This window comes from Prosopis cineraria, unplaced genomic scaffold (genome assembly GCF_029017545.1).
Source record: "Prosopis cineraria cultivar Desert tree isolate PC_DT_omini unplaced genomic scaffold, ASM2901754v1 PC12, whole genome shotgun sequence".
NCBI lineage: Eukaryota > Viridiplantae > Streptophyta > Magnoliopsida > Fabales > Fabaceae > Prosopis > Prosopis cineraria.
Genome location: NW_026555343.1, coordinates 42,385,633 through 42,412,196, shown reverse-complemented (window position 1 = coordinate 42,412,196; position 26,564 = coordinate 42,385,633). Strand labels below are relative to the sequence as shown.

Below are 26,564 nucleotides of genomic sequence, written 5' to 3'. Positions count from 1 at the left end.
CGCCCAGTGTTTTAAAATTTCATACGGTGTCACCGAGGGCTCACTTGCGGGCATTTGTTTGGTTTTAAAAAAGAGGAAAATATCAGAAGAGTGGTCTTAGGCCTTAGGCTTTTTCAACTTTTTCATGTGCATCCAATCCAAGATTCTCCTTCTCTTGGATAAAAATAAAAGCAAAAGGCGCCCTCGCTCTCACTCATACCCGAGAATCTTTTTACAGTTACTGCGGTTACTCGCCTTCTTCAATCAACCACACACCGCTTTGTTCCCTTCTTTTCCTCCCTTCTAGCAGTATTCTTTTCCTTTCTTAACACAAGCCAACCGCCAAATCAGAAAGAAGCTCAACTACCTCCCCCCCCCCCCCAACACGTATATACCCATCTATTCTTTTCATTCTTCTTCATCCTCTGTAACCAATGAGCCCCATGAATGTAAACAAGAAAGGCTGACCTGATGCAATTAGTTAGATTACATGAAGACAACAAAGTTCCTCATCTTATGGTTTCTATGTCTCTGTCTTCAACTGGTGGCACAATCGAAGAGCAACATAATGTACCTCGGATAACGCGAATTGTTTAGCATGACCTGCTGACAACACACCCTTTCATTTTATTTCAAACAGATGAGAAAATTAAAGATACTGAGACTAACCGAGACAGAAAGGGAAGAAACTGAGAGCTAAGTTGTTGTGGCCAATCTAAGAGAAGAAAGCCGAAATGAAATTACCCTCGGTAGCTTGACAAGAGCTCCATGAATAACAAATCAAACCAACTAGTTAAGACCTGTAAGCGTTTCTCATGAAGAATCCAGAGGGGAATATATGAGACAGAAATATAAGTCGGGAAAAGAACATCCTAGTCCAAATCAAACCAAGTCAAAGGCATACTGTCCCGGGAACCGCGTATACCATAAAACAAGAGAACCTCAAAAAGTGGTCACATAAAAAGAAAAAAAAAGGCGGGTTAGCCAATTGTTTAACAAACTCGAACAGTTATAAGTGTCTCGTCAAGGAAAAAGAACATCTCCATCAAAATAAAATGGAAACTTAATATTATCAGCTTCACAGAGCTAAGACCTGTGATCCCTTCCAGTGCTATAAGCAGCAGAAAATTCAATAATACTTTCGCTCTTAAGCACAAAACTTGGAACCATACAAGAAAGAACAGCGGATCTAGAAACACTAGGTGGAATTGGTTAAACTAAACGAAATAATTCAATATGCAGGAACACTTCGTATGATGAAATGTGTATACTATAAACAAACATAAATTTTCTGCTCTAATTGGTTAATAGGAGCCATTATTCTACAACTACACCTTCTGGTTTCCACTGCCCTTTTCCTTTTTGGGATCCTCTGCCGAATAACAAAATTTCTGAGGAAGCTTCAAAAATGGTTCTTCACTTTGTATCGTGAAGCCTATGGACTACAGTTAATTGCAACTACCCTGTGCAATCCAATTGGTGACAGTGGCTATAAGCACAAGGATTCATTCTCAAGAAAATGCTGCAATCAACTTCTCCTTTGTCAGCTGCTCGGATCCTTGAGACTTGATTACAAAGGAATGGAAGACGGTGTCATTTGCAGTTGCAAATTTCGACTCAACGACATTGATTTGTGCATCTTTGAACTTTTGGATAACCCTTGCAATAGGATGAGCATTGAGAGGGCTGCTCACCCGTACTATCACCTCATTCTGGGTAGCTTGAATATCGACATCGGTAGCTTGGTTGTGATTTTCCACTTTGGGATCAGCCACTGATGCTGATACATCCCTTGAAGTGCTTCCAAATCTCTCTCTCTCAGATTCCATGATCTTGAGTTTTGCTTGAAGCTCATGGATATAAGCAATGGCGTCTCCCAGCAAAGAAGCCTTGTCCATCTTGGATATGTTGGGTACGACAGACCTTAGAGCATAGAATCGCTGGTTCAGCTTCTCACGCCTTTGCCTCTCTGCTTCCACATGATTTAAGGGTTCCTCCCTGCCATTGGCAGGCTTTCTACCCCGTTTCCTCGGCCTCCTTTCATCTGTTGCGCCCAGCTGCTCTTCTTTGCATGAAGCTTCAACATCAGATAGCTCTGGTTCAGCATTGATCGGTCTCACAGAAGGCCTTGAAGTGGCTCCAGAGAAATCAATTTGCATTTGCACCTGCCTTTGTGGTTGGTAGTTGCTAAGCCGCAAGTCTTGCCTAAACTGGTTAACTCCTTCCGCCACATTGCAACCTGAGGATCTCGGAGGATAGATCTCAGTAGGGGTTGCCTGTTTCCCACCTTGACTAGCAGCCCAACTCGAGCCATGAATACCATTCCGTGCACTTGGAAAGCTAATATTATTGCCATTGGGCTGGATATGACCTGCCCAAGGCCTCTCCTCCATTTTCCTCACAGCAAGCTTCTCCCTAAAATGGGGACGACCAGAGCTTCCTGAGTTCAAATCCTGCCCAAAAATCATCGGAACTCCCTCCACCTTATCCCCTACAGGCAAGCCAGAAAAGATACCATTTTCATCTCTCTTCTCATTCACCACAACAGGCAATGGTGAAAACGGGGAAACCCTAGGGATTGACAATTGTGTAGAAAACTCTGATTTAATCACCTGCAACAATTCTAAGCTCTCTCCTACCGTCCTCACAGAACCCAATTCCACCACTCCTATGTCAGTAGGGACTAAAACTATGGTCTGAATTCCAGCTGATTTTGCCAAAACAGATCTCACACAATAATCAGAGGTAAGGGCATCAGAGCACCATACATGCTTCCCGGAAGCAAGGCATTTACCAGGCCCGCCATGGCCACGAGGGAAGGAGAAGTACATGGAAGCTAGAAAGAACATTTCTGTATCAGTAACCCTGTCTAATCCAAAGGCATAATTGTCTTCATCTGAACCCCCAAATGTCATGTGAAGCTTCTGAAGCACCCCTTTCCTCATCCTCTGCTGCATCTCATCCTTTTCCAGGCAAAGAGTAAGAAGCCCTCTAACTCCAACTTCTTCTTCTTCTTCTCCCTTGGGTTCTCTGCAACATCCATCTCCCCAACCCAAAATCCAATCCCCAGATTTCTTCGACTGTGATACTTGCCAGAAAATAACGTAGTTCCAGCTGAAATTCGATAAGTTTGGACGGTCCACGAGATCCGAAAGCTTGTTCTGCAAACTTTCGTCGCTTCCGACTGTCATTAACAGATTGTCGTTCGCAACAGGGTTCGTAATCAAGTATTCAAAAGCTCGATTTCCCAGAACCGATGCAACCATGGCTTTTTCTTCATCATTCCACAACACGCCTCCTAAACCCAACTCAAGCTTCATATCTAATCTCCAAAGAAAAATCAACCAGCAACGAAAACAAAATTCTCAAACTTTTCAGCCCTTATTCAAATCTCAACTCATCAGAGAAATTTTCATCAGCCCCTTAAATTCAATAAAGCAGTATCAACAAATGACAAACCCTCGTGAAATATTGCACAACGCCTCTAGTTTCAGTTTCAGATCTTACAAGTTTTAACTCTGGGTTCAAAAAAAACAAGACAAGACAAGACAAGAAAGAAAAAAGAAAGCAAACAATCCGAAGAGAAACCCGAACAACAATTCAAACCAACCAGGCGAAAGGCGAGGACGAGGCTGCGTTGGGTGAAGAGAACAGAGCGACAACCATAGTCCAAGTAGAAACAGACATTCAAAGCAGGTTAGAGAGTTCAAGGAAGCAAAAGGGAAGACTCAGAATCAGGTTTTTTCAAATCAAAATGAAAGAAAAAGGCTGTCTTGCGTCGTCGATGCAGAGTGAAGGGCAGTGTGTGAAAAATGAAAATTGAAGAGTCGGAGAAGAAGAGAGGGAGAGTTTTAAGAGAGAAATGCAACGAACCATACGGCTTACTCTCTCTCTCTCTCTCTCTAACTTCTAACTGCAAACAACAAACCATGGTTAGGTTAATTTTGAACTCGGGCAATGTTTGCAGTTGAGGGGTAGTCGAAGTTTGGATGGGGTTCGAAAATTTAATATTTGACAAAATTATTATTTTAATTTTATATAAAGTATAAAAATGAATTTTAAATTGTTAAAATGTGATCTAAACATTTTAAAATTTAAATAATATTTTATTAAATATTAAATATAAATTGTTTAAACTTTGATTTAATTGAGATAAAAGAATGAAAGAAAATGAAACCCCTATTTCCTGTGAAAGTTGGCAACAATTATATTGTTGTTGGCTACATCACATATTGATTTTGTTATGCTACAAAACACCTGAAAAATATCAATTATGCCTCACGCGCTCAAGTGTTGTGATTAAAAAAAAAAAAAATCTGATTTTTAATCTTCTAATTTTAAATAGTTTTGATTTCAATCTTGACTTTATAATATATATTTTTGGCATCAAAATTTCAGTTTTAAATGCTAACAAAAATGTAAGGCAAAAGATAGACCGGTCCCTCTCAATTAGTTGCCATGTATATAAAGATTATGATTTGAACCACAACTATTTATTTAAGTGATAAAAGCTTTATTTCACTCACTCAAGCATACGAACAAGAGCCAGTCAAATGATTTTTTTATTTAATCATTTTTTTAAAAATAAAGTTAATATGTTAATATTTAATGGTACTTCGTCAGCACTTGAAATTTTAATGTAAGCATTTTATGTTAACAAGACTAAGGATTTTATGGTTAAAAGATAAAAAAAATTCTATAAAATTAAAAGATTAAAATAAAATCTTATATAAAGTTAGAAAATCAAATATACACATATATATAGAGTTTTTTTGATTATTTTTTTATTAAAAAAATTCTATGGATTAGTTTCTTAGAATAAGTTTTGAAGAAAAAAAATATGTCTAAATTATTATTTAAAAATATCTAAAATGGCGTAATAAAAAGTAAAAAAATTATTTATTTTATAAATATAATTTTTATTAATGAAAATATAACGTTTTTTGTTTTTTTAGTTTTCCAAAACAAAAAGTAAGAAAACATTAAAAAGGGGTTCTAGTTTTTTTAATTAGGTTAATATGTAATTTAAACCCTGAACTATAAGTTCAAGGATAATTTGAACCTTAAATTTTAAAAAAGTACATTCTAAACTCTGAACAATTAAAATTGGAATAATTTTACTGCTACCGTTAACTTTCAACAAATGTCTGTTAAATTTATTTGAGAAAAATTATACTTTAGATCTCAAATTTGACAGACATTTGTTTAAAGTTAACGGTAAAGTGAAATTATCCCAACTTTAATCATTTAAAATTTAAAATGCATTCTTTTAAAATTTTACGGTTCAAATCACCCCTGGATCTGCAGTTTAGAGTTTAAACTGTATATTAACCCTTGGTAATATTACAAAATTTTCAGGATATGAGAAGAAAAAATTAAAAAAGGTAAATAATAATAATGATAATGACAATGACACTATATAAAAGAAAGCTATAACTTATAATAATGAGTAAAATAATTTTTGGTAAAATTATGATGGAAATGAATGAGATAGTGTTGAGTTGACTATTTTTGTTTTTGATAGGTGGGATTTTGATAGACACTATCAGTTGCAGCAATAGGAGCGATATATAATTTTTTGCTATAAGCATACTTTTATATTCTTTTCAGTTTGTTCTTTAATGTAATGGAATCTCATAATAATATTGGTGAAAAAAATTATCATTCTTTATTAAGAAAAAATCTAGAATAAATTATTTTTCATATATTTTTTTCTCTATATCTTTATTTATCATAAAAGTATTTGTTTTTGTTTCATAGATTTTTGCCTCCATTGATCAATTGAATAAAAAAACTTACACTCCTTCAAAATCTTTTTAAAAATTGATATAATATACAGAATACATTTTTTTATTTTGTTAAATTATTATTAGTTAGAGTATATTTTTTAAAATATAAAAGGATTAATATGTAATTTGGATTTTGAACTATAGGTTCAGAGTCAACTTAAACCCTAAACTTTTAATAAGGTGCATTCTAAACACTACACAGTTAAAGTTAGGGCAATTTTACCTATATCGCTAACTTTCAACAAACTTATGTTAAATTGAGGCTTAAAGTGTAATTTTTTAAATGAATTTGACAGATGTTTGTTAAAAATTAACGATAGAGGTGAAATTACTATAATTTTAATTGTTTAGCATTCAGAATGTACTTTTTTAAAGTGTAGAGTTTAAATCACCTTTAGATCTATAGTTTAAGATTCAAATTACATATTAATCTTTTTTAATTTTTTATAATTACTTTTGACTTTCTTTAAACCAGATAACAAAAGACATTTTAAAACAGATTTTTTTGTTTTTAAAATAAAAAAATTCTAAAAACAGTAAATCAAATAAGTCCATACCTTTACTTTTAAAAAAAAAAATGAGTTCAAACTTCAAAATCTTTTGCATCTTTTTACCTAGCGAGACCAGTTTAGGTGACGAGAGCACAACGTGATGTGAGTAAAGATTTAAAATTAAAACTATAATGTAAAAATAACTCAAAATAGATATGAATCTATATATGCATTTTGCATGAATAAATTCCAATGTTGATAGTGTATAAATAGTACATTATTTGTTGTTGTTATTGAAATTTGGTATGACTAGGCTTTGTAATTGCCATGATTTGAATCATCAATCAATAATTATTATAGAAAATTATAAAAAGACGGGTAGATAGTAGTAAAGATATAAATCCTTCTTCGATGACTGAAAAATGATAGTTAATTTTTAAAAATTAAATTATGTCACTGAGACTTTAAAGTGTTGGAGGGATAAAATATTGTTCAATGCATCAAAACGATTTACTCGTGCGATGAGAGTTGGGTCGCGTGGAGTTGCGCGGATATAATGGGTTTTCTTTTCTTTTCTTTCTTTTACTTTTGTTGAAAAATATGAATCACCAAACCATTAATATCAATATGACATATGAAATTCATAAGGAATCATGCATAATGCTCAGAAATTACTAACATAATAGTTTTTTTATGTAGTTATTTCGTTGGTTAGAATTCAACCATTGTTGGGAATTACGAGTAGATTTCTCAAAAATATTTCACGCTTACATGGAAACAAATTCAAAAATTCACGCTTAATCAGTTATATCTTTTTTCACTAGTCCATAAATCAACATCATAGTTTTTATTATGCTCCATTCAGCCCTTTTTTCCCAATACTTTTTCACACGTTTTATGAGGTTGCGTGTAGCTTTTTCATACATTAAAACATGTAAGGTAGTTTTAATATTTTAATATGTAATTAATGTATTTGTTTCCAAATATGTTTTTCGTAAATAAATCATTATATATATATATATATATATATTTTGTTTCTTAGGATATCTCCACAGTCGGTAGCCATGAGAATAATCCCTTAAAAAATTTGAGCACCATTGTAGAGAGTTATCTTCTCCCAAGCAATGTTCTTGTTCTCCATACAAGTATCTAAGAATTGAACTCTGAAATAATGATTATTATTTTATATTTATTTTTAAGAAAAACACCATATTAAATAAAGATAAATATAAAAATATAATATTTATTTAAATATAGTTAATTAATTTATTGGGGTTGAGATTCAGTTAAAATGCTTGTTTATATTTTTTTAACAAAAGGAGCATTAACTTATATTTATGTATTTTTGTGCCCAAATTTCTACCCATGGTTTGATAGCATTTGAAAGGGCATAATATTAAGAAAAATGCCTCCATGTTTAAAAATTAGGGAAAATGATAAGTAAGGATTTGATAACAAGATTAATACCAAATCAAGATTTTAAAAAAATTAGTGCTAAAACGTGAGAGAAGAAATACTAAATTTGAGAATTTTAGTTGTGAAAAGATCTTGACACAAATTTTTTTCATGAGTAATAATTCAAATTCTCTTGATATAAAAGAAGTTTTTAATGATAAATATATAGTAGATTGCAGCAATGAATCATCGTTATTGAAATTCTGAATTGTGCTATCTCATTTTCAAAATCAATATAATATTTAAACATATTAAATTACACAACTCTCTAATGACTGTATTTTAAATTGTATAAATTTTTACTTTTACAGATTTTAATAAATTATATATATATATATCAATTGCATATTATTTTGTTCTTAACTTATTAAATTCAAACTGATCTATAGAAAGTGCTTGGTTTCATTAATGAAGATAGTTGGACCAATTTATCTCAAGATTATAAATTCAAGTATGAGATATGTTGTCATATTAAATGAAAATGACAAAATCAACCTCTGCATACTCGAGAGGTTGCCATTGATGACAACAGTCTCACATAGTATGGTTTGGATTAGTTTGAGCTATTGATAATAATAGAAATTGTTAAATGAATCTAGTACACAACGTCATTTATGATTCATTCAATAAAAACATGATATTAAAAATAAATTGATTCTAACATTAATAATAGTAGAGAAAAAAACAAGAACTTAAATGGACATTCTATTATAAAAATGAGTTTATTAAAAATAATGATACATCATGTTTTTTTGATTAAATTAGTGTAATTTTATTGGATAGACAGTAAACGATGTGGTGCACTAAGTTTATATAAAAGAATTTCTGTTAGAACTCATGATTAATTAATGGTGATTATCTTAATGTCCAAATAGTCACTACCTTTATTTTAAAATAGCTACTATTATTACTCTATTTAGTATTATAAGGCTTTTTTCATTGAATTACACTCTCAATTAGTTACGTAGTTATTTGTATTTAAAATTACACACTTTTTTTATATTTATCTTTATTTAGTAAGGTGTCTCAATTGAAAAATTTTATCAATTAAGTCCCTTAATTAAGTGTATTTTAAGAAAAACCCAATTAATTGTATATTGAAAAACCCAAAATACTTTATACTATATTTTAACATTTTACATTTAAAATGTCAAAGGACCTTGTATTTTCAAATGTGAAATTAAAATATTTTTTGTCCGGAAAAATATTTTTTTAAAATATGAAATTGAGGTATTACTGTATTACTGTTTGTTGGTTATATGTCCTTTAGCCTTTTTGAACTGTTCCTGCTAAATTAAATATGGAACTCTGTATTGTGTCCGTAGAAGATACTTCTAGCAGAATATAATGTAGTAATATTATTTATTATAAATTATATATTTATATTGACATTAGATAAAAATATATAAAACAAACAATTCATACATACTCTATCATTCAAGATGTGTTGAGTTTTACGTAATGGTAAAACTATGCTTCTATGAAAACATGATTCTAATTATAAACTTAATAAAATTAAGCAACCAAAGACCCAAAAGAAAGTGTGAGATCTTCCAAAATTGCAAGTTAGGGTAACGAATAAACACTTTGAGAATTTGAATTGGCTTAGGTTGCACTCCAATTAGCTAGGCCACCCCATGTCTAATTGTAAATGATGACTCATCCACTTGAGCTTAAGTAAGCATCTCTGCTTTTTTATCTCCAAATATTAAAGCTTAAAAAACCTCAAACAAATCAAAATCTGTTTGGATCACCTGGAATCCCCTGTCTTTTCTTTCTTGAGTAACTTTTAATATTGCAATGATGCCGCAAAATCATGATGGAGATATGTTGCAGAGTGATTGCGTGTCCTTTTAATTAATTAATTAAGAAATGTATTTTTTTTTGGCAAAAGAAAAGCCACTAACAAAAATCATATGATCATATCTTAGTTAAAATTGATAAGATATATATCAATTAAGTGAGTGATTGAAAATTTAAACTTCAACTCCAATATATATAGTAATTTAGTTAGAAAAGATTTATTGATTGCTCTTAATTCTTCTGAAAAAAAAAAATATCTATTATTAGCAGAGTTTATTTTTTATACTTATTTGAAAAAGCAGGTGGTCAAATCCGACGTTTACTTTGTTGCATGTTGTTACCCTCTTTTAACTGTCCTCTCCTCCCACAACATTGACAGCTAACATCGCATGTGAACAAAAGATACACCTGCCTCTCAACACATGATTAATTCCGCATTACAACCAAAACTTAAAAATCCAATTTTTTATTAATTATATTTAAAATATGAAACACTAGAGATTTCACTCAAGAGTCTCAAAAATATCACTTCCAAAATATAAAAGGGAATGAAATGTGTTGATAGAAATCCATTGGGACTAAAATAACCTTGATGGTTCACTTTTCAATGGTCCTGTATTTGAATTGCAAGTTTCGTTTAGCCTTCAGTTCAGCACTTGAGTTATAATCACTCCTTGTGTCGAACAACTTTCTTGCAAAATTACATGTGAACCCCTCACTTTAAGAAAAATCACTATAGTGTATGTCAATTTTATAATTTTGCATTTCCTCTACAACTCTAGACAAAAAAAAAATATTTAGATTCAAAAACTTCTTTGATATGTAATATTTTAACTCAAGCCCCATAAATTCAAATTCAGCATTTTAAATTTACAGGACCCAAACATTAAAAACAATTGTTCAAAAATTAATTTTTTGTATAATTAATAAAACCTAGTCTAAAAAAATCATCCTTTTTTATGGTAGCTTTTTTACTTCTAAAGAAAAACTCTATTAACTATTTAGGTTGGTTATTCCATTGTACCATCTAATCTAGCAATGTGATCTTTTATTTTAAGAAAAAAATATTATTGATACTTTTTCTATAGCAAGCTAATAGATTGTTCTCATGTTCTTGAAATTAAACAAAAACGTATTTTATTTATTTTTTGGCCAGAAAAACATATTTTATGTATCTCTTGATCATCGTCACTTTAGAATGATACCCTAGATATTTTTAGTGAAGTAATTGTAAGTTCTCTATATTTTTAATATAAAAATACAAAGATTTTTAATAAGGCAATTGTCCCCAGATCATCAGCGTCTCCAACAACCTTTAATCAAAAGCTGATATGTAAATCTAAACTTATTTAAAGGATTTCCATCAAATTTAAGGGGGGGAAAAACTTTTATCATATTATTGTATCGAGATGAGATACAAAAATAATATTCACAAAAACGACCATATTAATGTCTCAACATAATTTTTCAAAAATTAAAATGTTGCTTATACTTATGTGATTATCTTTTCATACCTAGTGTAATTCATTTTCTTATTAAATTTTTATTATTTTTCAAATTATTAATTTTTGAATTAATTTATCTTTCATCAATGACTCAACCATTATATATTCACCAAAGCCCAAAGGAGGTGGGGAGATATTATGAATTGTGCTAAAATTTGGGGCAATATTTATATTTGAAGAATACATTTTTGTAACAATTATTTGATATTGGATATTGTTCAAACCAGATTCGAAGCGCTAGCCCTAAAAGGAGAATTGCAGAAACCAAATCCAGTTTTGCGAGAGCACAAGCCTAATGTCTAGCCGGCCTTACTAAGAGTAGATGAAATGTTGTGTTTAGGGAACTCGTGAACTCAATCTCACCCACTCTTTCTACTACTCAAAATATACGACATACTCACCTTGCCTCCCTATATGATGAAGCCCAGAGTCTCAATGATTTGATGGCATGAATAGTTACCTGCTCCTTCTAGTATCAATGTTCAAATTTAAAAGAGAGTGCTATTGTCTTTTTCTATCAATATGCAACGAGTGTGTAACTAGAAATTTATCGACATTTCAACCCAATTAAACAAACTTGCCTAGCACAATACTCTAATTTTGACCTAACATCACCTTAAGCTTGTTAAATGCGACTCTTTATGCCATTATAGCATAGGCTCCCTCTGCTATATTACTTTATCTCCTCCTCCATCTAACAGGGCACTCTTCATAGTTATACTCACTAGTTGTAATGTACGTCTTGACATTACTAGAAACACACCACACATAATATACTATTATGGTAATTAGAATTAGACAAATCTATAACTTAAATTTGCTTAATAGAAAAAAGTTAAACTTAAATTATATTTAGCAAACATTTCAAAAAGTTTGAGATCCCAATAAATCCTTTTTAAAATGTTTGAGCTCAAACTTTAATTGAGGAATTAGAGAATTTGAAATAATAGGAAGCATGAAAATCATACAAGATAAGATAAAAAATCAAAGTAGAGTCAAACGAGCCAAAATAACATTTCTGGCATGATATATCATGGCCTAATCCACATACGTTGCAGCATATGGCACAATAAATACATTTCATCATTTTTAGCATTGTAATGCTGCATGCATATTTTACATTGTGGCTAAAAGTAGATTTCATGACAACAACAGATTGTTGTGACAGACTTTTAGCTAGACTTCTGGTACATCCTATATCTTCATCCAACGTCTAATTGGGGTGATTTAGGTGTTTACTAAAAGTTGATTCGATGACCTAGTTAATGGCACTGACCTCATTTTAAAATTTTATCATATCAAAAAGTTAGACACTTAAAACTAAAACTATCACTTTCTCAAATTTTTCAAATTCTAAACTTTCAAAATCCAACTGCAGTGCCATTAGCCCAAACAACTACCTAAAACATACTCATGGGACTCAAGACAACATGTGCAACACTAACACACGTATATACCACATATTACATTTTTTTACTCCTTAACCCCAATTTCATCAAAAAGTAAAAAGGAGGTAATTATCACTCAACTAAACAAAATAATCATTTATAACCATCAATTTACCATAAACATACTTGCATCATTATTTTGGCCTCAACTATGTATTACAACACATGCATTTTGATCTAGGGCAACCAATCACAAAATCATGTAAATGGTGCAAGTAATCCACATAATATTCTTTGTTGGTAATATCATAATAATCATACATTATCAAAAGAAATATGAGGCATTACAATAAAAAATTAGTTCCTAAGCCTTAGAAGCCTTTCTCTTGTTCTACCCTAAACTAGCATATGTAAAATGTTAAATGAGGGGTGAGAAGCTGCTTAATAATTAAGGTAATCTAAAGCATGCTCATGCAAGTCAAGTAACCATAGGCATGCAAAGTAGACAATTATTAGAGATAATGAACATTATTAATCACAAATTACTCAATGCAATGGATTGTCATCAAACTCCACCAATCCTTTATTATTATTGACTAAATAAATAGGTTACACAATAATTAGGAGCCAGACCCATGTGATTGGGCTGGTCCAAACTCTTTATTCATGACGGATGACCTAACCAAGGCCTCACACTATGAATTTCCTTATCTTAAACACAAGGATGTTACAAAACCCTATTACCAACTTTACTAGTTGGAGTTTAAGGGCACCTTCGTTGAGCGAGGTTTAAGGACAAGTCAAGAACAATACATTAAGGCCCCGCAGTGTTGGTGTGATCCACAGACACAAATCACTATTACACAAAGGTAAAGTCCTACTATTAATATGATTATGCAAACATACCACATGTTGAATCACATAGCATATCCAATTATCATCATTATACTCATTTTCATCAATAACTTTTCCGAACTCAAGAGTTTAAATTATCATTTCAACATTCCACAATTACTTTAACATATGAACCCTACTTGCATTTTTTCAAAATGAAAACAATATGTAAATTCATAAAGTTATATATAGAAAACATAAATTTAAGTTCACAAACACATACAATTTCTTTAATAAGAAATGACACAAATTAAATTTTCTCTAATTACCTCAAACATTTGAAAACTCAAATGTTACCCCAATAACCACTTTCTTCCTAGCTAAATTCAAGCTCTTCTATGCTTTACGACATTAGTCTATAAATAACATTAACCATCTTCGCTAATAAACATCAAAACCAACACTTTCAACTTCTAATTTCACATTTTAACAACCAAATTTCCTAACCACAAGCTAAATCTCACAACCAATGCATTTATTAACTCCTATTAACTTCATTTAGCTTTCATTAGCTTGGATAATTACTAATATAACAATCAACAATCTAAAATCATCCTTTAAAAGCCTAGGGTTCGTGCAAATTAGATGACTCAAGCTCACAATCTTGTAAAAATCTATAAACTGGGTAATTCTTGTTAGTTCAATTTAGACTAATAGGTTTGAACCCATAATCATGAGTCTGAAAATCATCATCTTCCAACCTTAAATGTTACTTCCAAAATGTATAGAAAGAAAGAAAAGAGATAAGGAAGACATACATTGGTAAAATTAAGCTCCAATCACCTATAAAATGTCTAAAAGTTGATGTCCTAACAGAGCTGATTTTTGACACCATCATCTCTCTTACTCTTGTTTCTCTTCCTATTTCAATCATTTTTTAGCTTTTAAAGCTGATTTCTAACATTATGCTACAACATAAATGCATTTTGTCGCAACATAATGTATAGTGGGCTAAATTTTAATTTTTTCTTCTCAATTTAAGCCCAAGTGATTCAATTCACTTTTGAATTCAATCTAAAGGTTAAAGCCATACCTAATAGGCTCATTAGCAGTCTCTCATTGCCCTCACACAAATTAATACTCAATTTTACCAAACTATCATTGGTTAGTTCACTTAATCCAGGCATTAAGTCCAGGATGTTACACCAGCAATGTAAATCAACCTCATGCATTACTCAGGGTACTCTTAGTTTCTCACTTCGTTTTGGCATTCCAAAAAATTGTGGTAAGAGACCTTAGTAATCCATATAATCATTCATCTAAACTCTCATCTTGAGGATCTACTTCTCTCATACACTTGGCAAATCCTCAAAGGGCATGATGCTATGAACCTAAATCCCAAAACCAAGTCAATAGATATATTTTCACGTAATTCAATTTGAGTTCTTTTTTTTGCAGCAAGAAATCAAGTTTCTTTAACGTTGAATAATAAGTATGAGAGAATCTCATCTGAGGTCCTTATAATGGAAAATTTTTTTTTACCTAAAGCCCAATATATTATGAATTATTTTTGCAGGCCTAAAAACTCCAAATGCAAATATGTTTCCGAGTGAAAAGATGCATTTGGTCAAATGTACAAATTTATCAAATATATGTACAGCACAATGTCTGTAAAAACATGACTAGGTCTACACGTAAATAACACAATGTCTTTTTAGTATACATAATCTGTGTGATTAAATTAACTAATAATGTACAAGTTTCTCATATATATGTACAATATAATGTTTATAAACAACATGACAAGATATACAAGTGAAAAACACAATTTCCATATATTATACATATTTTGTATGGTTAAATTAATAATATATAAGTTTTTCAAATGTATATACAATACAATATTTGTTTATTATACTTAGTTCATGTGGATAAGTTGAACAACAATATATAAGTTTTTTAAATATTTTATAACACAATATCCATAAAAAATGACAAGATCCATGAACAATACAATGTCAGGTTATTATACACATTCCTTGTAGTCAAGAGCAAGTGCAATTTTTCAAAAAAGATATTTGTATTTAAAATCTTTGAACGCATGGAAACGATTCAGAATATATTGGATTTAAGGTGTTTTAGGTTCAATTATCTGCTTAAGTAATTTATTTTAATTGGCTGGATGCGTAGTCAATTCATATGTGCAATGTGTTCACACGAGCGGGAATTCTCGCAGAACTGAGTCACGCGAAGGAGAAGGAATACACTGCTTTGCTTTTGACGGATGAATTCATTATTCATTATTTTATAAAAAAGTTAGTTCGAGGTAACTTCTCGAGTGGGTAGAAAAGATTCACACCATCCGATAAATACAATTAACTACTGCATTAAAAAAAGTAAAAATCTTGGGGTCAGATAATAATATAAATAACACTTTTAGAAAAGCCAACCTCGCAAGTGTGTCAGTGTGTGTATTACATGTATATATAGGATGAATTATAGAAAATTTTTAATCTGATTGAATGATAAATATTTTTAATATTGTATAAATTTTAAGATAAAAATCATTTTTGCAATCATCCTGATTATTTTATTTTTAAAATTAATTTACACACATACATCCCCAAATTATATATAGACTCGCCCAGAACTATATATAGAAGTTCTTTTGAATTTTTTTTATCCCAAACCTCCCGTAAAATAAAGAAAAGATCAATTTGTAAAAAAAATATTTTTTATTACATCACCCAGTTACATCCTTTAAAACCCAAGGACGTGAAAAATTATTAAATAAATTTAATACATCATATTATTTATAATCTATTTAATAAAAATATAACATTCAAATAACATTAAATAAAAATTAATTTTAATATTAATGATAGTTTAAAAAAATAAAAAATTAAATTAATAATATATTTTAAAAATAAATTTATTAATAATGATGATATATTATATTTTATTTGATGGAACAGCATAATTTTATTAAATAGGACATTAATGCCTCTATTTAAAAATTTCTCATTGCCTGTTACTGGGTGAATGTAGGCACGCGCTGCAGCGCGTGAAGAAATATAAATTAAAAAGGCACCACTACGGATGGATGGCCACTGGCCAGCTGGAGGGTCACGCAATATGGGCGGCTCACATCATTACAATCTTCGAAAACGAACACGTTTTGGCACAGCACATGTCGTATTTCCACGCGTCGCCGTCTCGGACCCTCGACGAAGGAGGCAGCGATGAGAGATTAACTATGAGGGATTGTGTCACGTGACGTTCACGTGGACCGTGGTCCGAGGAGGAGCACGTGAAGATCATTGCTTCGTTCGCCTGCCCGTTCTTCTTTCTTTCTTTTTTTTACCCCTTTGCTTTTCAGCCTTTTTTGAAAATTAGACGAATAGTAAAAAAGAGAGAAATTTGGTTGGCAACGTGTCCGGCGTGTGTTCCGTTTTCAGAGACAAAAAACAGCCACGTCATTCAGATTCATAGTCGGGCCCACCTCTAGACGTGCAATTTTTTAATAAGGATAATATAAAGTAAAAGAACTCAGAAACAGTTTAACCAAGAAAAAAACAGCATTAATTAAGAACATAAAAAGAAAAATTTATTTTAACTGAAATTATTTTTATCAGACGTATTTCTTAGTATTTTTAAACAAGTTATTATTTTTTGGTTGTTTATGATTTTAATTTATGCGCTTTTTTATTTTCGACTTAGTTGTGAATGTTTTTGTCATTAAGTTTTAAAATAATACTCTCTCGTATCCTCATTGTAAAGACAAATGAACTACTTTACTTACATTAGGGAAATCAATTTAAAGTAGCTAAGTGTCAAAAAAATTTTCATTTTACAAAATTACCCTTAATCAAGTTGAGATGAGATATATTATGAGAGTGTTAAAGAAATAAGAACTTTAGAAATGCTATGCTTGTTTCATTAACTTTTATAAAAGATCCTGTACTGAGAACTACAAAATGTAAAGATATCCTATAAACATGATTGAAAGGAGTACATGTTAATAATCAAATGTTTTTTCAATGTTACTATAATGACCAAAAAAAATTATACGTGAATATCAACGTTGGCTCATCTTCTAAATTATTTCAAGAAGAAACAAGGTATACGTGCTAATAAAAATAGTCAAGTGAAGATATATTATTTTAAAACGTGTTTTTAATAACAAAGTAGCTTCCTCACAAGGGATGAAGGGTAAATTTTCTCAACTATGTTTACTATCTGCACATAAAAACTGAAAAATGAACAAGCTTAGAAAATGATGAGACCGTTTATCAGTTGTATTAAAACAAGTGAACGACTGGTGCCATTTTTATGGATGCTATAAAATCACAGGCTTTTGATTTTGAGGAAGACTGCTTTGGTGGAGATGCCAAAAGCCCCAAAAAGTAATGAACTAACGATGTGGTGAAGAGATCAAAGGAGGGTGAAATGTTGAGAAAATAAATGCTCAGGTCTGCTGGTGGCGAATCATTTATCACGCACGCACGCACAACAATTGTGCTCCCTTGACCAACCCAGCACTTCAATACTCCCTCTAATCCCAAGAATTTATTCTGATCTTATTTATAAGGTATTTTTAATAATTATTGTGTTTATTAAATGTTGGAAATGTGATTAAATGCTGTAATATTTTATGTTTAAATTGTATATATTTAATAGGAATAATGTATGAAACATGTTGATTTTCTAGATCAAGTTGTGGAGATTAAGATTTTTTTTATTCTAATAAAAATATTAAAAGTAATTTATAAATAAAATTAAAAGGAGTATCATCCATTTCTGTATTCACGGAGGGCATAATTATTGTCGCTTTTATGAATAACACCAACAGTTCCTCCACACTACTCCCTTCATTCCCCAATATAGGAGAAAATAATAAATTCATACAGATTAATAAAGTTGGTTAAATATAATAATCATATTTGAGGACTGAATTATCTCGATGATTAATAAAACAAATTTGTCTTGTGAAAATAAATATTGATTTTATGAGAAACAATTAGGGGAAAAATATAATAAATACTTATTGAGATTTGTAATTTTGCTTAAACATAAAAGCAAAGAGACACTAATGATAATTGGATCTAGTGAAAGGAAATAAACTCTCATGACGTGATGAATCAATATTTGAATCTCTATTATAAAAAGTGTCCACATTTAATGTCCGATAGTACTTTAAACATGATTACCTTTTTAATAGGAGCTGACCTAAGCTGAAAAAAAAAATCTTCTTTTTTTAGTTTTTTTTTTGGTACTAGGCCGCCTAATATCCTAGGATATCCCGAGTTTATTATCCACCATAGACTAAATCCAGACCCTCGTGTTGTAGACCTTACGGAAGTTATGGGTAACGATGGCATGATCCATTGGAGGTTGCTTTAACTTTTATATCTGTCACTCCTTAAGGTTCAAATCTTTGTCCTAAAAAATATTGATAGTAGTCCTTGCCAATTCTATTGAGTATTAAGTGCCTATTGGTTCTTTTAGTTTTTGTGATAAAGAGTATGCTTGTTGTCAGTGATTACCTGCCCCAGGCCTTAAAAATGATTGGAATAAAGTCCCTTCACATCAGGGAAACCCAATGGGCCCTGAAGACGATACACCATTCAACTTGAGCCCAAGACGAGTAAGGCAAGAGTCGCCCAAAAATACAAGAAATGGAGACAAGAGCAAAAAGCCGAACACGAGAGTATCCAATTCGATAATGTCAGGACTGGTGTGGGCTGGGTTTTTAGAGAACCATAATCCCATTGACAATACAGATAATGAAAAGAAGAGTATCGTGGGGCTTCTCTGCACCAAATATACGTGTTTGTTAATGCCTCGTTGATTCAGTCCAAATAAACCTTGATTGTCTCTCTCGTGAGCTCAAGATGATCCTAGTCCTTAAAAATCATTTCAAAATTCAATTCTTGAATGTGTGTATAAAAGAACATTATTTGAGAAAGGACAATCTTTTAAATGATGTTTAAATTTTTCAGGAGGTTAATCTCACAGCTGCCAGTTGTGAGGATACTTTGGGCAATAAAAAAAAAAAAATGATCTTAGTCTTGAGGAAGAGATGGCGGGAATCAATTATCTATTTTTGTTATTTTATTTTTTTGGTTTACATGAGCACATTTAACAATGGGTTAATGGGGCAGATTTGCCCAAGAATTGAAATTTTTTGATGGAACATTTCTGCCTTGGAACTTTCAAGAATAGTGTTTTTTCATCCTGCTGTTAATTCCTCCATCTGTTGATCGTCAAAATTGAAATTTGACCCACAAAATGACACGTTAAATTGGAAAACCTTACTTGTGGCATGGTGATTGTACTTCTCTTACCCTCTTCTCCTCTCTCTCCCCCCTTCTCACTCACATTTTACTTTCAAATTGTATCTGCTCGCTAATGGCATCTCGATTAGACGATGAAACAAGAATTAGAGTTCAAACTCATTAGTCTGCAATTCGTGATACCCTGTTAAAGCCCCCACTTGATTCGAACATTTTTCAAAAACAAGAAGAAACAAAGTACAGAGCGAGAGAGAGGGGGGGGGGATACCCAGTTTGCTACCCAGAGTTACCAGGCCTGCGAACAACACACGTGTAAAACGATTATGGGATAATGGGTTCGCAAGATTACCTCTCTAAGTGTCGGCTCAAGGCTCGAACTCATCCGGTGATGAGATGAACGGTGACCAAGCAACAGGAAACCATGAGAATTCAGAGACAGATAATCTTTTTTGGGACAAGTGCATCCGATGTCAAGATGTTGCCTTGGAGGCCTCGTTTGGTAGCTTGAAATCATGGAGAAAGAATGAAATTGGACATGAAATCTGTTAACATGTGTGTTTGGTATGCAATAATTATGATTCTTTGGAATCAAGATTCAAGAAAATTTGAACAGAATCCAATTTCATCATATGCATCATGGAATCCAATTCCATGGTTCCCTTTCTCCAATTTACCCCTTCTCTCTCCTCCAATATATTTTTTTTTAATTTTAAAAAGGACACTTTAGTCTTTTCGTATTTTAAGTACTTATATTTTATTAAAATTATATCAGGATTCTATCATCATACCAAACACACTTTTAAATTCTATTCCAATTTCAATTCGATTTCGATTCCGATTCCATTAAAAACTCTTCCATCATACCAAACATGGCCCGAGAACTTGGAGAAGTGACGAATTAGATGTTGGACTCATCACTCAGGCTCAACATGTAAGGTTTTATAATTTAACGTGGCATTTTTGTGAGTTAAACTTGAGTTTTGACATTCAACAGGCGGAAGATTTAAGGATAGGGTGAAAAAGCACTCTTCTTTTTTTTTTTTGAAGTTCCAAAAAAAAAAGTTCCATCAAAAAGTTCAGATACCTATGTGCCTGAAGAAAAAATTTTAAGGAAAATTTTCCATTTAACCCTTTAACAATTTCTTTGGGGGAAGAAATGATTAGTCACTAATAAAATGCATGCTTAGAATATAATAATGAAGACTCACAACATAGTGTAATAACAGGCCAACTGTTAGTGCAACAAGTAATAAGATGCTTGAAAGATACAATTTTTCATCAACAGGCGTTAGTTTTACTGAAAGATGTTATGATTGTTTAATTCAACTTGGTGTAAATACAAAACAAAACAAAAAATCTTTGAGATAACCATTCCTAATTAAACTTGATAATACTAGAATATGATCTAGTCTGATAATTACATTAAAAAAATACAGTTTCACAAATCTCATAAGAAGGAAATCCTTCTCAATAATGTGTCATTTATTATAATATGAATTTTCAAGAATTAAAAAAAAATAAGGAGTAGGTTTTGTGGTGAATATTAGGGTGAAAGTGGGTCACGAATACACAAGGCATGACAAGGGAAGCATTATATTTGGAGGATAGCTTCTTAAATAGGAAAAGATTAAAGTACAAATCTGTCTTTAATATTTCCAGCTAGGTTCAAGCCATATCCTAAAGTATTTTTTGACACAATTTTGCCTCAATGTTTTTTAATTCAATCACAGATACACAATTTTGACTGCTATGGCTGCGTCAGCCTCAACACCATCGCTTGCGTTCTTCTTCATCCATCTCACCTCTTTGGCTCTTCAGCCCTCTCTCTCCTCCATCGTTCAATATGAAAGCATGAAGATGAACTCTTTTTTTTTTTTTTTTGGGTTCGAAAATGAAGAGGCACCACTTGTTATTTTGTTGTTTTTTAATTCCTAAAATAGATGTCACGTGGTTGTCAACCCAACAAATCAGGGTCAAACTAATTGTTAAAGTTCGAATTTGTTAGCTTAAGTGACATTATATTATTTTAAAAAATGTTGAGGCGAAATTGCACAAAAAAACTTGAAAATATGAGATGCATCTGCATAAAAATTTTGAAATTAGATTCGTATCTCAACTCAACAAAAAAAGGATGTAAATGCATATATTTGAAATAATGAGTGGTTGTGAATGAAATATTGAACAGTGAAGCTGAAGGCGGAGAGCAGCAATAATTGATACGAGGTACCACCACTCTCTTTCTCTATTCATTTTTAGGACCAATTCTAGTTGGAAGGGTCCCATCTCTGTGTGTGTGTGTGTGTGTGATCTGTGAAGTCCTTTGTTGTATAATCTAATACCGCCTTCGTACCCTTAGTTGTACGCCTGTACCTCACTTCCTCTCTCACACTTATTTTTCTTTTGCCCTGCACGCTGTGTCCAGGATTCGCAAGAAAAAGATGCCAAGGACAAAACTTGTACTTACTTGCTAATAACTATTGTTCTAATTGATAAAATTTGACATATACTTTATAGCATTATAAAATCTTATAGCTCATGTGATGATGTAAGAGCTTTTTGAATTTGAAAATATGACAAAATTTTAAGAAGTCCTGATTTTTAATTCACCTAAATTTTTTAAATATGGAATCTCAAGCTTGAATTCCTGCAATTGCAGAAAAATAGTTTTTAAAAACTCCCTCTAGTCAATGTACGAATCTGACATAGTAAAATAGCGTGCGAAAAAAAAAAAAAAAAATCTGATGCCATGTTTGGTTACTTGAATTTTTGTTGATGAGATGGGAATAAAAATGGGGTTCTTTGTGTGGTTGGGTTTGGTTCACTCCTTTCATCCCCCTGCAGTGAGGATTCAAGGAGTCGAGGGAATGTGCATTGCACTATTGACCAATTGACCAGGAATGAGACATAAAAAGACTAGAATACCCTTGCTTCTATTACTGCTTCACGAACATCTTTCCATCTAGGCGACAACCTCAACCCCTCTACTGTGGCCAATATTTATTACGCTTGGTAAAAAATAGGGATAAAAAGGGCTTGTTTGTTTTCTGCTTTTTAAAAATTATTTTTTATTTTTAAAAATAAAAAAGTTAAAAACTCATTTGAATAAATAATTTCAAATATTTTGGATTTAATTGTTTCTAAAATTATTTTTTTATTTTTTAAAAAATATAAATAATTTTAAATTGTTTTTTTTTCAAAATATACGGCATTTAGTTTTTGGAAATTGCAGTTTGGCCAATTTTTTTCACAAAACACTACTCTATAATCATTATTATCAGTTTATTTTTAAAATTTAAAATTTTTTAAATTGATATAATCAAACAAATTTTCATTATATTTTGTTTGGAAAAATAATTTCAAAAATTAAATTACAAAACAATTTTTAAAAATAAAAAATGTGAACAGGAACTAAACAGGTCCAAAACCTCTCAATTTCACATTCAAGCTAGAGACTGCAGGTGAAAAAGCTACATCAAAACAATATAATATATTAAAAAAAGACATACATTTTGATTCTTGCACTTTACTCATGTTTTATTATAGGTTCCTGTATATTTTTTTGAAATTTTAAATTCCTATACTTTCATTTTTTGGTATTTTAGTTCATCAAAGGTCTATACACTTTGTTCATTTAGGGACTTAAAAGATCAAAAATGAAAGTGTAGAGATTCAAAATATCAAAAAAAATATAGAGACTTATAGCAAAATATGAGTCAAGTACAGGAATCAAAATATATTTTTTTTATTAAATTATACTATATTTCAGCTACATTAAAAAAAGTAAGACTGAATATTTTTGAAAAATTGTTTTCGGCAGTCAGAAAAATAATAGCAAATATTTAATATATTTTTCCATGTTCAATTAAACACATATCTATTCCTCTTCAAGACATGCCAACCACACTTTTTTTTTTTAAAAAAAAAAACATCCCATAATTCTATTCACATCCTCATGCTCTTAACCATAAGGTTATAAAAACAAAAGAGGAGGAAATTAAAAGGCATGTTTTATTTGTTTGTTTGTTTTGTGGATGAGACCGAACATTGCAATTTAAAATAACATATTTTGATGTATTTTTTATCAGCACGGTTAAAAATCTTGTAATGCAAAATAGCATTGACAATAATACATTAACCTAATCTATACCACACTGCTGCCATCGGAGGGTGATCACATGGGATACGATCAGCAGTGGGGGGGGGGGGGGATCGTGATTCCTCCAATTTTTTAAATTTTTTTATATTATATAAATATTATATACTTTTAACTTCCTTAAAATTTTTAAAAAATTTATAATATATATAGTTTTAATATGGATCCCCTTTATTTATAAATTCTGGTTTCGCTTCTGGATACGATTGGGTAAAATGCTAGAGCTGGAAAGAGCAAAAATTGACTGTGCATGAATTTATGGCATAGTACTCAATGTTCTGACTGAAAATCTGTCCCAAATGAATGATGTGGTCTCTAGCAAAAATAAGAGCTAGATATTTTATTTTATCCTCTTGACGTGTTTAGCCTTTTCAATATACATGGTTTAAACATTTAATTAAATGTGTGACAGCTAGCAGTGTTCAAGATATACTCGGCCCAACTGACCCCGTATCGGCCTGTGCTCGTCCTGATCACATTAGGATGGGTCTGTTCCGACCCGAAAAAATTCAAGACGGGACTTTTATGAGACAAGGCCAAAATAGGGAAGGAATGGGACGGGACACGGGCCATCCATCGGGATGTCCCGTCCTGTTTATATTCAGTATATATATATATATATATTTAAATTTAACTATTATTTATTTATTTTAATTAAATTGATTTTTAATGTTATTTTTAGCTTTTCTAAGACAGATACGTGGCAGAGAGGCCATTTTGTCATTTTGAAGTTCATTTTTCCCTTTCCACTTTCCAGATCCAAAGATCCCTCTGCCATTCCAAAGCTCAGTTCGGTTTCCATCTTTCCCTTCCATTCCAAAGCTCCAACTCCAAAGATCCCTCCGACGCAGATTAGTCGCCCAGCCACAGAGACAGAGTAGACCTTCGGTCCTTCGGTTACATCTTTCTACCCGAGTTCCGACGCACAAAGATAAGAGTTGACGCCTTTGCCTTTGCGACCTGGACCACGCCTCCGTCTCCACCTCCACGCCTCTGTCTCGAGCTGCAGTGCGAGGTATTTGTTGCCTCAACCCAGATCTCCACCTAAATCTTCGTCCCAGGCTCCCAACGTTGCCTCATATTTCCATAGCTATTATTCTCTTCCACCTAGATCTGGTGCTACCTCAAATCCATCATTCTCCTCGTTGTCCTCAGATCTAGATCGTTTCATTACTGATTTATTGTCTTATTGGGCCACCAAACCTTCACCCCCAAACACCAAATTGCCCCAAGGAGACTCTAACAAAAGAATATGTGCAATTTGGATATAGAGAGATAGTTGATGGCCTTGAGGTAGAATGATAAAATTTCTTTGGCAAATTCTATTTTGGTTGTATTAAAAAGATGATTTATAGTAGCAAATTTGACAGTGTGTGCTTTGTTTAATCATCCATTTATTGATGATCTTGTGGGGTTTTGAATTTAGTGAGAGCACTCCTGAACTGTCCGTTTATTGTATTGTACTATATTTGTTTGAATGTATTTAGTATATATTGAAAGCATAATATATTGGCATTTCTTCTAACTTTGCCTGGCATATCCTCCGATCGCACTTTCTAACTTTGCCTGGCTTGTCTCAAACTTTTCTAATTATTTTCTTACAATTTACTGCATTGCAATTATTTTATAATGTCACTACAGCCTCGTTATTTTCAAGTTTTAAGGCTCTTTTTTTAAATATATATTTCATTCTTCTATTCCCTAAGTGATGCTACTTGTAATTTTTCAACTCTAAGAATACTTTGAAATTAAATATCCTTTTCCTAAATTCTTGTTATCTAACGTGGGAACATCAGGAAGCAAGAGAAATTTCATTGACACAAGTAGCAAACTTTCATAAGACAATTGTTCTAAATTGCAAAGAGGTAAATCTGTTATCTCGGTGATATGTTTATATGCCCATTCTATTTATTCTTGTTTTTAAGAAAAATAAACATTAGTTAGGAAATGTGTTAATATAATTTAATTCCATCTTCTTTCTAGGCCATTAGAAAACGTCTGAGGGCTATCAATGAATCTTATGTTCAGAAGCAGAAGGTGATATTTTTATTCTCCTTTTGTTATGCTTGCTGAAAATAGTGCTGCAACAATATATTAATTGCTTGCTTGTTTTTGTCTGTTGTGAGATTTAATGGATTTTATCTCTCTACCAATTTGTTGAAAATTTTGATGACTTATCGTGCTTACTATGTTAGGCTGGTCAAATCTATGGCGTGGCTCTTTCAAATCTATTTGAATATTTAATATGAGGTTTTAATCAGTTAAGGGTTGTTGTTGTTGCTGCTATTGGCTAAATCTACATTGTAAAGAAAAATGGCCACTACACCCACCTTTCAAGAAAATGTTGAAACAATAGAAGGAGATCCTGAAAATGCTTTATCACCTGATACTGAAGAGGAAAATGAGGGAAATGAGTTAAAGAATAAAGGAGAAAGTGGAAGAATGAGACGTAAATCAACTGTTTGGGTGCATTTTGAAAGGTTGCTGTTGGACAAAACTAATGGAGAACCTCGTGCTAAGTGTAAGTATTGCCCAACAATAATTGGTTGTGACTTTACAAGACATGGGACAAATGGAATGAGAAAACATGTAAAAAGATATCCCAGAAATACGAACAAAGTAAACAAGTTGGCACAATCTTTGCTATCGAGCTCTCAATTAGGGTCATCTAAAACTTTGAGTCATCATCTATTTAATCAGCTCGATTGCAGACAAGCCATTGCTATATTTATGATAGTGGATGAGATTCCTTTTAATGTTGTGGAAGGTGATGGTTTTAAAGAGATGATGAGAAGGTTAGAAGCTCGCTTTCAAGTCCCTTCAAGAGTGACAGTTACTAGAGGTTGCTACAAGTTGTACCTTGAAGAAGCT

The 26,564-nt window shown here is 31.8% G+C and overlaps 1 protein-coding gene across 1 annotated transcript; it reads right to left on the bottom strand.

Annotated features, from left to right (window-relative positions):
• Positions 1-1,002: 1,002 nt before the first annotated feature.
• LOC129289450 (transcription factor MTB1-like) lies at positions 1,003-3,874 on the bottom strand. Its single transcript, XM_054926221.1, has one exon. It carries the CDS (start codon positions 3,297-3,299, stop codon positions 1,491-1,493), a length of 1,809 nt encoding a protein of 602 aa, XP_054782196.1. The 5' UTR covers positions 3,300-3,874; the 3' UTR covers positions 1,003-1,490.
• Between the last annotated feature and the right edge of the window lie 22,690 nt (positions 3,875-26,564).